The 12,343-nt window shown below is 43.9% G+C and overlaps 1 protein-coding gene across 9 annotated transcripts in view; it reads left to right on the top strand.

Annotated features, from left to right (window-relative positions):
* abr (ABR activator of RhoGEF and GTPase) overlaps positions 1–11,947 on the top strand; it is a 222,555-nt gene extending 210,608 nt beyond the window's left edge. For 5 of the 9 annotated variants that reach the window (XM_014137906.2, XM_014137910.2, XM_014137911.2 and 2 more), the window contains 7 exons: positions 5,901–5,960; positions 6,527–6,636; positions 6,809–6,948; positions 7,701–7,835; positions 8,105–8,210; positions 9,598–9,748; positions 10,298–11,947. In XM_014137906.2, the coding sequence (XP_013993381.1) occupies positions 5,901–5,960; positions 6,527–6,636; positions 6,809–6,948; positions 7,701–7,835; positions 8,105–8,210; positions 9,598–9,748; positions 10,298–10,387 (792 nt within the window). In that variant the 3' untranslated portion in view covers positions 10,388–11,947. Of the gene's footprint in view, positions 1–5,900; positions 5,961–6,526; positions 6,637–6,808; positions 6,949–7,700; positions 7,836–8,104; positions 8,211–9,597; positions 9,764–10,297 lie in introns of all 9 variants that reach the window. The other 4 variants (XM_014137905.2, XM_014137908.2, XM_014137907.2 and 1 more) reach the window with 1 other exon arrangement.
* Positions 11,948–12,343: the final 396 nt, after the last annotated feature.

Below are 12,343 nucleotides of genomic sequence, written 5' to 3'. Positions count from 1 at the left end.
GAACCTTATATAGACAGGTGTGTTTATTACTAAATCATGTCCAATCAATTAAATAGGCCACAGGTGGACACCAATCAATTTGTAGCAACATCTCAAGGATGATCAATGGAAATTGGATGCACCTGAGCTCAATTTGGAGTGTCATAGCAAAGGGGTGTGAATACTTATGTAAATGAGATTTCTGTATTTAATTTTCAATACATTTGCAAACATTTCTAAGAACATGTTTTTACTTTGTCATTATGGGGCATTGTGTGTAGATGTGTGATACATTTTTGGGGGAATTCAGGCTGTAATAAAACAAAATGTGGAATAAGTTAAGGGGTATGAATATTTTCTGAAGGCACTGTATGTATACAGTTGAAGTCGGAAGTTTACATACACGTAGGTTGGAGTCATTAAAACTCATTTTTGAACCACTCCACGAATGTCTAGAATAGAAACCTCTCCAGAGGGACCTTGGCATATGTTTGTCTACCTACTTCAATCCTGCCTGGTCTGTGCTCTGTCCCCAATAGTCAACAGCAGTGGGATGAGTAGAAGGCCAAGTACAGTATGTGTGTGTATAGTTTGTTGTGTTTCCCTGCATATGGGAATGTTTGATGACTCGGTGGATGCGCCTTAAATCTGAACACGTGGCAGCCAGTATTCACTGACCTATTCTATACCGTATGAAGAAGCACACTGCAGATAAAAGTGGTGACCTCACAGTAACCTGAGTTGGCTCTCCTCCTGACTTCTCTTCTCATCCACTCTCTTTCCATCATCAATTATTTCCCCCTCTCGGTTGCCATAGTAACACTGTGTGCGTGGGTGCTTGTGTAGAGGCCCTGGTATTGGCAGTAGAATGGCCTTACTGAAGAGCTCTGTGTCTTTCAACGTGACACCGTTATAGGATGCTACCTTTCCATTAAATCAGTTTGTCAAATTTCTGCCCTGCTAGAGCTGCCCCGGTCAACTGTAAGTGCTGTTATTGTAAAGTGGAAATGTCTAGGAGCAACAACGGCTCAGCCGCGCACTGTTAAACCACACAAGCTCACAGAATGGGACCGCAGAGTGCTGAACATCTCTCCTCGGTTGCAACACTCACTACTGAGTTCCAAACTGCCTCTGGAAGCAACGTCAGCACAAGAACTGTTAGTCGGGAGCTTCATGAAATGGGTTTCCATGGCTGAGCAGCCGCACACAAGCCTAAGATCACCATGAGCAATGGCAAGTGTCGGCTGGAATGGTGTAAAGCTCACCGCCATTGGACTCTGGAGCAGTGGAAACACGTTCTCTGGAGTGATGAATCATGCTTCACCATCTGGCAGTCTGAAGGATCTGACGAATCTGGGTTAGCTGGATGTCAGGTGAACATTACCTGCCTGAATGCATAGTGCCAACTGTAAAGTTTGGTGGAGGAGGAATAATGGTCTGGGGCTGATTTTCATGGTTGAGAATAGGCCCCTTAGTTCCAGTGAAGGGAAATCTTAACTCTACAGCATACAATGACATTCAAGGCGATTCTGTGCTTCCAACTTTGTATCAACAGTTTGGGAAGGCCCTTTCCTGTTCAGCATGACAATGCCCCCGTGCACAAAGCGAGGTCCATACAGAAATGGTTTGTCGAGATCAGTGTGGAAGAACTTGATTGGCCTGCACAGAGCCCTGACCTCAACCACATCGAAGACCTTTGGGATGAATTGGAACACCGACTGCGAGACAGGCCTAATCGCCCAACATCAGTGCCCGACCTCACTAATGCTCTTGTGGCTGAATGGAAGCAAGTCCCTGCACCAATGTACCAACATCTAGTGGAAAGCCTTCCCAGAAGAGTGGAGGCTGTTAGAGCAGCAAAGGGGAGACTAACTCCATATTAATGCCCATGATTTTGGAATGAGATGTTCGACGAGCAGTTGTCCACATACTTTTGGTCATGTAGTGTAGCATTGCACACACAGACACTCTAAGAGAGTCAGCCCTCAGAGCCTAGGGGCTGCTCAGAGAACAATGCGTTCCCACCAAACTGAGCATCATGATGGCTAAACGGAACACATCACATCGCTGCTCATTCATGCACATACTCACCCTCATGCTTTTTCTGTCATCGCTCTCTCTGGCTCACTCGCTTTTCTCTCAAAGGCCTGTATTTTACATTTTAAGCACTAATAGAATTCATAGTTTTACCTCTTCTATTTTAATCATGCAGTATATTCTGTGCCACATGAAAGATAGATGATTGTACAGTGTATTCAGTGTGGATATGCATTTCTACACTATCATCATGTGTTATGATCCTCTCCTCAGTCAGTCACAGTGTTTTAGGCAGCACAATGGAGGCTTTGAGCTCTGGAGGAGTGATGAGGTCCTAATTGGAACCATCGTTTGGTTTAGGATGTTTTCGATATCCTCTATCCTTCCACCAGCCCTCCTTGTCTTTCTTCTAGTCTTTCTTTCATCTACAAACACACGCTACCAATCTGTTTCAGGGGTTCTCTGGCGAGAGAGGTTTTGGCACTGTGATTCATCTCTTGGGATTTTGAAGACTTTGAGGACCCGCCCCCTTTTCTTTTTGTGCATGCTTCACCTCATATATTGTTCCCTCTGATTGGTTTCCTGGACTGTCACTCAAGACAACTTTTTTTCATCATCTCCCTTTGTTTTACCCACCAGCTGGACACAACCCCAAGTCACACTGGGGAGATCATTATTTCCATGTCTAAACTTCAAAGGAACATTTCATACAACTTAACTTGCTCCCATCCATCCATCCTCTGTGATAGGTTGAGAATGTATAGTGTAGAACCGTACTGATTCAGTTGAAGTTTGTACTATAAATAAAACCTTATCAATGTGGTCTGTCTCCCCTTGAAGCAGCTCACTTCCCAGGCAAGGAAAATGAATAAATAGGGGCAGAAGTTCTTCCTGGAATTCTTAATAAAGCAGCATAGCATTAGACGTGAACGGGTGGAGTGGTTGAGGGGTCAGTGGGTGTGTTGACTGCGCACGACTCGGCTGCATTAAAGGGTCTTTGTAAGCCAATTTGACTCGATTCATTTGTAATAATGTCGAGAGCGAGAGATACACTGTATGTTGTTCTTAGGGCCTGTTTTGGGAGGCTACATGGGTACAGGAGGCCTCATCAGTCTGTTTGGGCTGCTGCCCAGAAAGACTCCTGGTGCTGGTGTAGTCAGGACCCCATAGCCATGATTAGGGCAACCTTCTTTAAAGCCCAACCCTGCTTGGAAAATTGCCCCTAATGGTGATAGATGTCTTAATAACTGATACAAAAGAAGCTTTTTATTAGGTAATTAATTACACTCCCTAAATACGAAGTTCTACCCTACTGTAAAGTTACGATAAGATAAGTGTGCTGGCCTTGCGCTCGCTCAGCAATAAACGATTATGGGGCTTTTAAGACCGACAAGCACATAATCTAGGAAGGTAGTAATGGCATAAGTGTAATTGTGATACACAGGGAACTGCTGAATCAGCCTATAAAAGGCATTCGCTCCTCGCTGTAGAAGTGCTAGGCAGAGTGGCTCTGGTGTGTGTGTGTGTGTGTGTGTGTGTGTGTGTGTGTGTGTGTGTGTGTGTGTGTGTGTGTGTGTGTGTGTGTGTGTGTGTATATCGAACACACACACACACTTCTCATCATAGATCATGTCAGAGCTCTATTCTCCCAGGGCACCATGAGAAAAAGGCAAGCTCAGTCTGTGTACTGAGCACAGTGAAGAGTGTGAACCAGACATCAGCCATGGCTGCTGCTTACCCCCAGAGACAACCAAACGCACAGTACCGTTCAAAGGTTTGGGGTCACATACGTATCAAATTGACCTAATTTCACTAATGTGAACATGAATCACATTGATTGAGATGAAAATACAGCACACAAAAAAGCCCCCTTTCGCAAAATAAATCAGGTCATCACAATAGGCTAACACACAATGGAAGCACTGCGGATGCCCTTTCTGTTCACTACCATTGTATTGCTATGCTAGTGCTCAGTTTCATCTTGTTCCTGTTAGTTCTTGTAAGTTGAACTGTCATCTGGTTGTGGGCCAGGTTCTCTTTACCTCTGCTGAAATGCTTGAGGGTGGAGACAGGGCAGAGTGTCCGTTGGGAAAGGGAGACCGGGCCAGGGCTTGTGCTTTTTCCCCATTTACACTATCGTTCAAAAGTTTGGGGTCACTTAGAAATGTCCTTGTTTTTGAAAGAAAAGCAACAAAAAAAAATTGTCCATTTAAAATGACATAAAATTGATCAGAAATACAGTGTAGACATTGTTAATGTTGTAAATTACTATTGTAGCTGGAAACGGCTGATTTAAAAAATAAAATAATGGAATATCTACATAGGCGTACAGAAGCCCATCATCAGCAACCATCACTCCTGTGTTCTAACGGCACGTTGTGTTAGCTAATCCAAGTTTATTGACTGCCCCCTCTCATTGAAGCCACTAATGTTCAAATGCTAACCACAGTACTGCAGGCATTGTTAGCAGGAAACAGGATTCCCCATTATAATCATATAAATAAAGAAAAAATACCAAAGACAATCATGGTACCAATAATAGCTTCTAATACATACATATAATGTCCTTGAACCGATTATTTAAAAATCGTACACAGAATAAGTTATAGGGATAGTTCCGCTGCTAATGGCAACCTGCAATACCCCGGTCAGCCTTTAACTTGAGTTACTCAATGATAGGAGGCAGCACTGAGCTAGCCTGCAACATCACTTCCTGGAATAGCTCATACTGCTGATGTTATGTCTCCATGAGACGACATCTTAACAGACTTTATTTGGCTTCAATGCGCTATTCGTATTCACATAGGGATGAATGGTGTCACGTAATCATTGGCTTTGTCAATTCATATATACAGTAATTTGTTTTAATGCAGAGATAATCCATGTCGTTAGGTAGGGACAGACCCACACACAGCCCTCAGGCTGGCTAGACTACAGAGGCTCCTCTCAGTCTAAACGCACACATTACCCAGCGTGCACCACTGCTCCATCCACACAGAGGGTAAAGCCCATTTAACTTTATCAGATGTCAGCGTCCTGGAAATTAAATGACGAGAAAAAATAAAGTTCCCAGGGATGTTTTGTAATTTAAATATAGACAGGCCTGTCTGTGAATTTTCATCAAGGAGGCAAATGGAAAACTGGATATTTTTCCTCCACAAACAGCAGCAGTCAGAAAATAGCCCTGCTCCTCCTCTGGCCCATGCTGAGAGGAGAGGCTCGTCTCGGGTCGGAAAACAAACTGTAACGTGGCCTTGTTGTTCTCTTGGCTGGACTTTAAAGGAGCTCCTCAGAGCCTCACCAAAGCATGACGGGAGGGAGACATCTGGAGGAGGTGTTAGAGAGGGAGAGAACATAAGTGTTTGTGTCCTAATAAACATACCACGTCCTCCAGTGCAGTGAGCTCTAGGTAGGCAGAGGTCCAGATCACTGAGACCTAGTGAGGAACTGGGGTTGTAGTGACAAGTAGAACACAAAACATAGGCGAGAATGTAACATTGATGTCTTGGTGACTATGGGAGCGTAACAGTGTTTGTTTCCTAATAAACATACTTTTTGTTCCAGTGCAGGGAACGCTGAGTACTCAGAGAGAGCTGGCTAGGTACAGGGTTGTAGTGACAGAGGACGTTAGCAGTAATAGAACACAGGCACCAGAAAGGAGGCTTTAGTGTCTCTACTAGGGTGCAGTCGTATATATGATATACAGAGTGTGTTCTGTGAGGGTCCATGTGATTGTGTCCTTAATACGACGTGTATTTGAACACTCACTGCTCTTGTCATACCTTCTCTGTCTCCTATGAGGCCATGCAGTGATGTGGCTTGTGTAGAAACTATAACGAAGGAAACTCAAACATAACTCTGCTCTCTTTCTCTGTGTATTTCAGCTGGACCCCCAGACGGTGCAGTCTAAGAACTGGCACATGGACGTCATAGAGATGAACGGGGTAAGTGACATTTTAGGAACATTTGGGACCAGTTTCCAGGACTGAGATGAAGTCTGTTCTTGGACTAAGAAGCTCTTTCAATGTTGAATCTCCACAGAACATGCTTTTTAGTGTAGGACTCGGCTCACACTGTGTCTGGAAAACCAGCCAATTCCTAATTCCATTGCTGATAGTTTCAGTCATTTACACATCTCAACACTGTTAATAGAAGATGACTGTTGTTAGGGATTAGTGTGTGGATATTGTAACGAAGCTTGTCGTTACAGTTGACCAGGGCCATGCAGCGTTATCTTTACCAGCTTGGCCAACTCTCTGATTGCTCCGGAACGCAGTGTTTTTAAACAGCCGTAAAGTTTAAACATCTTAACACCGCTGGATCCACTTACACTCCTGAATGTTGTGTAATGGTCAGAAGAAAGCACTTGGAAGCTGTGTATTTTAAACTAGGGACTGCAGATCAGCTATGAAGCTAAAAGCTGGTGCAATGTTTGCTGTTCGTGGTCCCTGTCAAATGAACCAATAAATATGCAGCTTGTTTGACGCTTTGTATGCGTTGTCTCCCACAGATCAAAGTGGAGTTCTCCATGAAGTTTACGAGTCGGGACTTGAGTCTGAAGAGAACGCCCTCCAAAAAACAGAGTGGGGTGTTCGGGGTCAAAATCAGTGTGGTGACAAAGTAAGCCATGTTGATATTTTGTATTCAAACATACCTGCAACTACATGATAAATCTTTCTGCTCAGTTTATTACACTTCTAGCATCAGCATCACATTGTTGACCGTAATCTAATTACAGTCATAGTACTGCAATATCAGTCCTGATGAATATTGTGGCTGTGTTCCCCAACAGGCGCGAGCGCTCCAAGGTGCCTTACATAGTCCGCCAGTGCATTGAGGAGGTGGAGAAGAGGGGGATCGACGAGGTGGGAATCTACAGGATCTCAGGGGTGGCCACCGACATCCAGGCCCTCAAAGCAGCATTTGACACCAGTAAGAAACGCTCATACTGAGACTACTTCAAAGCACACCTCAGTCTTCATCAACAGAGCCAGCATTTTTTTCCTGGTCATGGGATCTGACCAGGGATAACTCTTGGCCCTATATATAAACTATAACCAGGTCCATGAGTTTTTCCTGGTCAGGTCACGTTATCAGGAATAACTCCAGACCCTACATTATCAACACACGCCTCCCTCTGTGAGCTGTCCTGTCCTTCCACTCTATTGTACTGTGGGCCGGGGTCAGACTACCAGGCCCATGGCAGAGGGGCTTCAGCCTGGCTATAAACAGAGAGAGTTGTGGGAAAGGACAGGAAGAACAGAGGTCTGAGGAGCCGCAGCTGTCAGCTGTGTGTTGTCCTCCCTGGGAGTCCCAGATCCAGGTTGTGTCCCATATGCCACCCTATTCCCTATATAGTGCTCTACTTTTGACCAGGGCCCACTATGTAGGGCATAGGGTGCCATTTGGGACACATCCTCAGTCACAGCCCCTAGACCAAACCAAATGCTAACCTCCTCAGCGTCTCTCTGCTGTGTTCATGTCTCACTGAGCTGAGATCTCCGGTTGTTTGGGTTTTAGAGTGTGGTTGCTTGTTATGTCATCTCTGGAGCCAGAATGATCAGTCTGGTAATGAACTAGTTGTTTGGTTGGGATGATACACTTCCCTTATCTATGTTTTATCCCCCCTCTCTATATACATACATATCTATATCTATATCTATCTATTTATCTCCCCTTCAAAGATAGCAAAGACATCCTGGTGATGTTGAGTGACATGGACATCAATGCCATCGCGGGGACGCTGAAGCTGTACTTCCGTGAGCTGCCAGAGCCCCTGCTCACTGACCGCCTGTACCCAGCCTTCATGGAGGGCATAGGTACGACCTCTAACAGACCACATACATTTATACATCTCAATGCAATACCATATCAATACAATATTATGCTTCTCAGTAGTAACAGAGAGAGGGGTTATTCCATTTTATATTCACAGAAAATTATACATTTACAAGACAACATTGAAAGGATTGTTAATTTTTGCACCTTAGAGTAATTCTTAACTTATTTTCTTCTCTTTTCCCTCTCCTCCTCCTCCTGTATACTCCCCATGTATCTTCTTCCTGTATCCGCCTCCTCTTCTCCACAGCTCTGTCGGACCCTGCAGCCAAGGAGAACTGCATGATGCATCTGCTGCGCTCTCTGCCGGACCCTAACCTCATCACCTTCCTCAGCCTGCTGGAGCATCTCAAGAGGTACACACACACACACACACACACACACACACACACACACACACACACACACACACACACACACACACACACACACACATCTAGCCCTGGAGAGGAATCAGCATCAGTCTGCACTGGGCATTTTACGCCAGACCTGTTGTGGTGAAGGTAAGGAGCTAGACCTATGGTCCAGTTGAAGGAAACACATTAAAGTCAATGAAAAATGACTTCACTGCTAATATGACTTCTCTACTACTATTTTGTCTTTGAAAATAGCTGTGATGTTTTTAGATGGCCGACCATGTGCTACTTAGTCTCTAAAGGCAGTGTAGAACTACATTGGATGACATCATGGTGGTGCCTGTTAAAACTGCCTTCAATTAGAAGGCCATGTTAGAGCAGGGCCCAGCCCAACCACAGACTAGTAACCACTGGCATGGGCAGGAACACTTAGGAAACACTTATGGGTCTCCTCCTATCACTCACATCTGATCTAGAACCAGCTGTCTGTCCTCAGCCATAGTAGTAATGGCCTGCGTGGGGACTTATTCATACTCTGAGTAAAGTTAGTTTTCACCACCAGACGTTTAAAAGATCAGGTTTATGTGTTTGTCATAGTTTCCTAACGCGGGTCAGACAACATTTGTCTGAGAGTATATTATTGTCATCTAGCTCTACAATGTGAACTAGAGGGAACTAAGACTAAGTTTAAATGTGTAGTGCAGCCGTGTCAATTTCAGTTACACATTACTTCACTCTCACGCCCCCTTACAGAACTTAGTGTTCAGTTAATCCTTGCTGTAAGATTGACACGTTTGAAAAGAACGCTGGGAGCCAGGTGTATCACCAGGGAAGGTGTTTAGTGTGTAAAGCTGCGACAGTGTAAAGGGTAGTGAGATCTCAGAAGTTGGCAGGCAGGAAGGTCCATAGAGAGAAATCAGATTTCTACCTATTGGCAGGCCTGAGGTCAGTTCACAGGCCTAGCGCTGGGTCAGATTTCACTCTTCTGCACCATGGAGACCTTATTATGGTCTAATCCCAGTACAGCTCTCACCCAGCAGTACACTGCAGTCAGTCAACAAAAACGTACACACACTACTCTCGTAGACACGCTGAGGACACCTGCTGGAAGCTCTGCTGAATTTCAAGTGTGATATGAATGGCTCTGCTGTTGCTATGGAGAACATTTCTATAAGTTACAGCAGATGGTAACTTAGTTCAGACATGGTCCTTGTAGAAGAAACACACACAGAACACACTGTGCTGTACTGACAGTGATTGCTTCAGAACATGGGTTATCATAGTAACAAGGCCAGATCAGAAAACATGTCGCATGACTCGAAAAATAACTAATACTGATCTGTCCCTGTGGTCACTGTAGTCTGACTGGTCTATCTGTCTGTTCCAGAGTTGCTGACAATGAGCCCATCAACAAGATGTCCCTCCACAACCTGGGCACAGTGTTTGGCCCCACCCTGCTCAGACCCTCTGAGTCCGAGGTCACCAAGGGACACATCACCCTGGCCACTGACATCTGGTCACATGACGTCATGGCACAGGTCAGTGTGACTTGGGTGCGTATATCTGTTTGTGTGTGCATGTGCGTTTGCTTGTGAGTATGTAAGAGTTAGCTGAGGGGGATGTGTGTGTTCGAACCGTGTCAGTCTGGTCTGGTTTCCCAGCTGGATTTAGACTATTTGGGAAGCCCCTCCTGGAGCTCTGAGAGAGAAACCACTTCCTGTTCACAAATGACTTATTCTAGGCCGTATATAAACAATGACTACTGTAAATCACCATAAAAGCCACAACACTAACAGTAGAATGCCATATTTCATCATTACTGTAAAGACTGGGAGACAGTTGTTTGTGCAGTGGCTTATTAAATCTCCATAGTAGATAGATACTCATACAGATAATTAGTTATCATGGAAAGATGCTTACTGAGTCACCTACAGAATGTGTAGGTCACATGGCCTCTCTAAGCTCCATATCCTAGTCCTTTTTTGGTTATAACTATGATAATTGGTATTTAAATGAAACAACATTTATTTATTTAAATGAAACAACAATTTTGGCTCAATCTCTCTCTTTCTCGCTCCCCATCTCAGGTCCAGGTGTTGCTGTACTACCTGCAGCATCCTCCCATCTCCTTCGCTGAGCTGAAGCGGAACACACTCTACTTTTCCACTGACGTTTAATCTCTTGGGGGTCCGGAGCGAAAGACTCAACAGCAAATCCCCCACCCCCATACCACCCAGCTCCCTTTTAAAACTGGACAGCCCCCCCAGCCTACTCTGAGAGATGGAGTCAGACGTGGAGGAAGACAAGAGAAGAGGAGTCACGGTGCTTCCTCTGGATCCCATATTCACGTCTTCTAGTATCAGCGGAGATAGAGCAGCGGCCCCTACATTACAGTACATCCATCTGGTGAAGAGCAGGGGTGGAGGGAACAGCATACTTCTCACCTCTAAACTTTGACCCACAATACCCCATCGGACAGCCACCAATATGGGACCTCTCTATCTATCAGTGAGGGGTTAGAGGTCGGTCTGGTATGTTACTGGGTCACTGTTGGTTGTTTGGTCTGTTGGGTCCTCCAGAAACCAGCTCAATGATCCTGAAGCTGGTCTGTTATTTACTCCACCTTCTTCTTCTCTTTTCTTTTCTTTCTTTCATAGGCATTCCAAGAAAATGGCATTTACATATTTTATAAATATTATTTGTTCAATAAGTCCTTTGTTTCTCTCTGGCTTTGTGCATGTGACGGAGGAGGGCTGTGTGTTTATGTAGAAGCGGTGTGTGTGTGTGTGTGTGTGTGTGTGTGTGTGTGTGTGTGTGTGTGTGTGTGTGTGTGTGTGTGTGTGTTAAAGCAAAGAGCTGAGGACTGTTTGCGTTTCCAAGCCGCCAGTAAAGCCATGTCAGTGAATGGCCACTGTCAAATTTTTTTCTCCATGTGTAAAGACTAGAGAGCACAGCCCTCCCTCTGTGTGAGTTTTGGCCAAATTCACCCTATTTATTATAAATATATATATATTAAGTGTGCCTGTACAGTCCAGGAGCTGGTTTCCCAAAAGTATCTTAAGGCTAAAGTCATTGTTAGAACCATAGCCTTAAGATGCTTTTGGGAAACTGGGCCCAGTGCAACTAGAGAATCGCTCAAAGGAGTCCGTTGTTTGAAGTTTTTTGAAGTAGTGATGTTTTTTTTTAAGTTTCTCATTCACAGCCAAGGTTGGCTGAGCTGTACTGAAACGATTACAGGAACACAAAGTGTAAAATCTGACGGTTGATTCTAAACCTCTTTAAAGAAAGAAACATCAATCTGTGAGATGAGGGTTATGGGAAGAAAATCACACACATTTTTGGAACATTTGCTTTTTTCTTGTCAATCCATTGCAAGCCTGTTCCTAGTGTCCAATGACACCAGTTAATCTATAGGATTATTGTGTAGTTTAATGCCCTTATTGCATGTTCAACTTGTCAATCAAATCAGGCTGGGTAACGAAGGTAGGTTGTCACTGCTAGTTTGCGGCACCGGCAATCTCCTCCCATCAATGCTGTACAAATCCAACCTTTCTGCTATCTAGCCTGTGACATATCTTAAAATAAGCACTGTTAGATGAGTCCTATTTGATATTTTTAATATGAGATTAAAAGAAAATCAAATGTTGTATTTTACTTTGAGTATACTGTATTAACAAGGGTAAATGTCGATGTGAACTTTTTTCTTTTTTAGTAAAATTAATAAAAGTCTACCAAAACGATGTTGTTTTGTCATTTTGTCATGCAGTTTTATTGCAACTAATTCATATTTTAAAACTTTGTATATATTTTTATTTGGTTTGGTGCAGCATACTGGACTTTGGGATAGTTGAAAAGTGACATTCATGTATTGGAATTTTACCAGTGCTGTGCAGACTCAAGATTGCAGTGCAGAAAATAAAGTATTCTGAATCTTTTGAGCATGCAGTTACCAAACAAGTCATACGAATTGAAAAATGAATTCAAAGCGGTAACTATTAGCAGTGGTTTGTGTGTTAATTGATATCTGTCTCGGACACACCAAACTCAGTTCATTTGACTTGGTTTATATTATTCACCACAATGAATGAATTTAAAACATCTGTAGAACTTAGGTGTTAACCCCGGTGTCATGC

The sequence above is a fragment of the Salmo salar genome, chromosome ssa13, assembly GCF_905237065.1.
Source record: "Salmo salar chromosome ssa13, Ssal_v3.1, whole genome shotgun sequence".
NCBI lineage: Eukaryota > Metazoa > Chordata > Actinopteri > Salmoniformes > Salmonidae > Salmo > Salmo salar.
The sequence above is the reverse complement of the archived record's forward strand: the minus strand, read 5'-3'. Positions and strand labels throughout refer to the sequence as shown.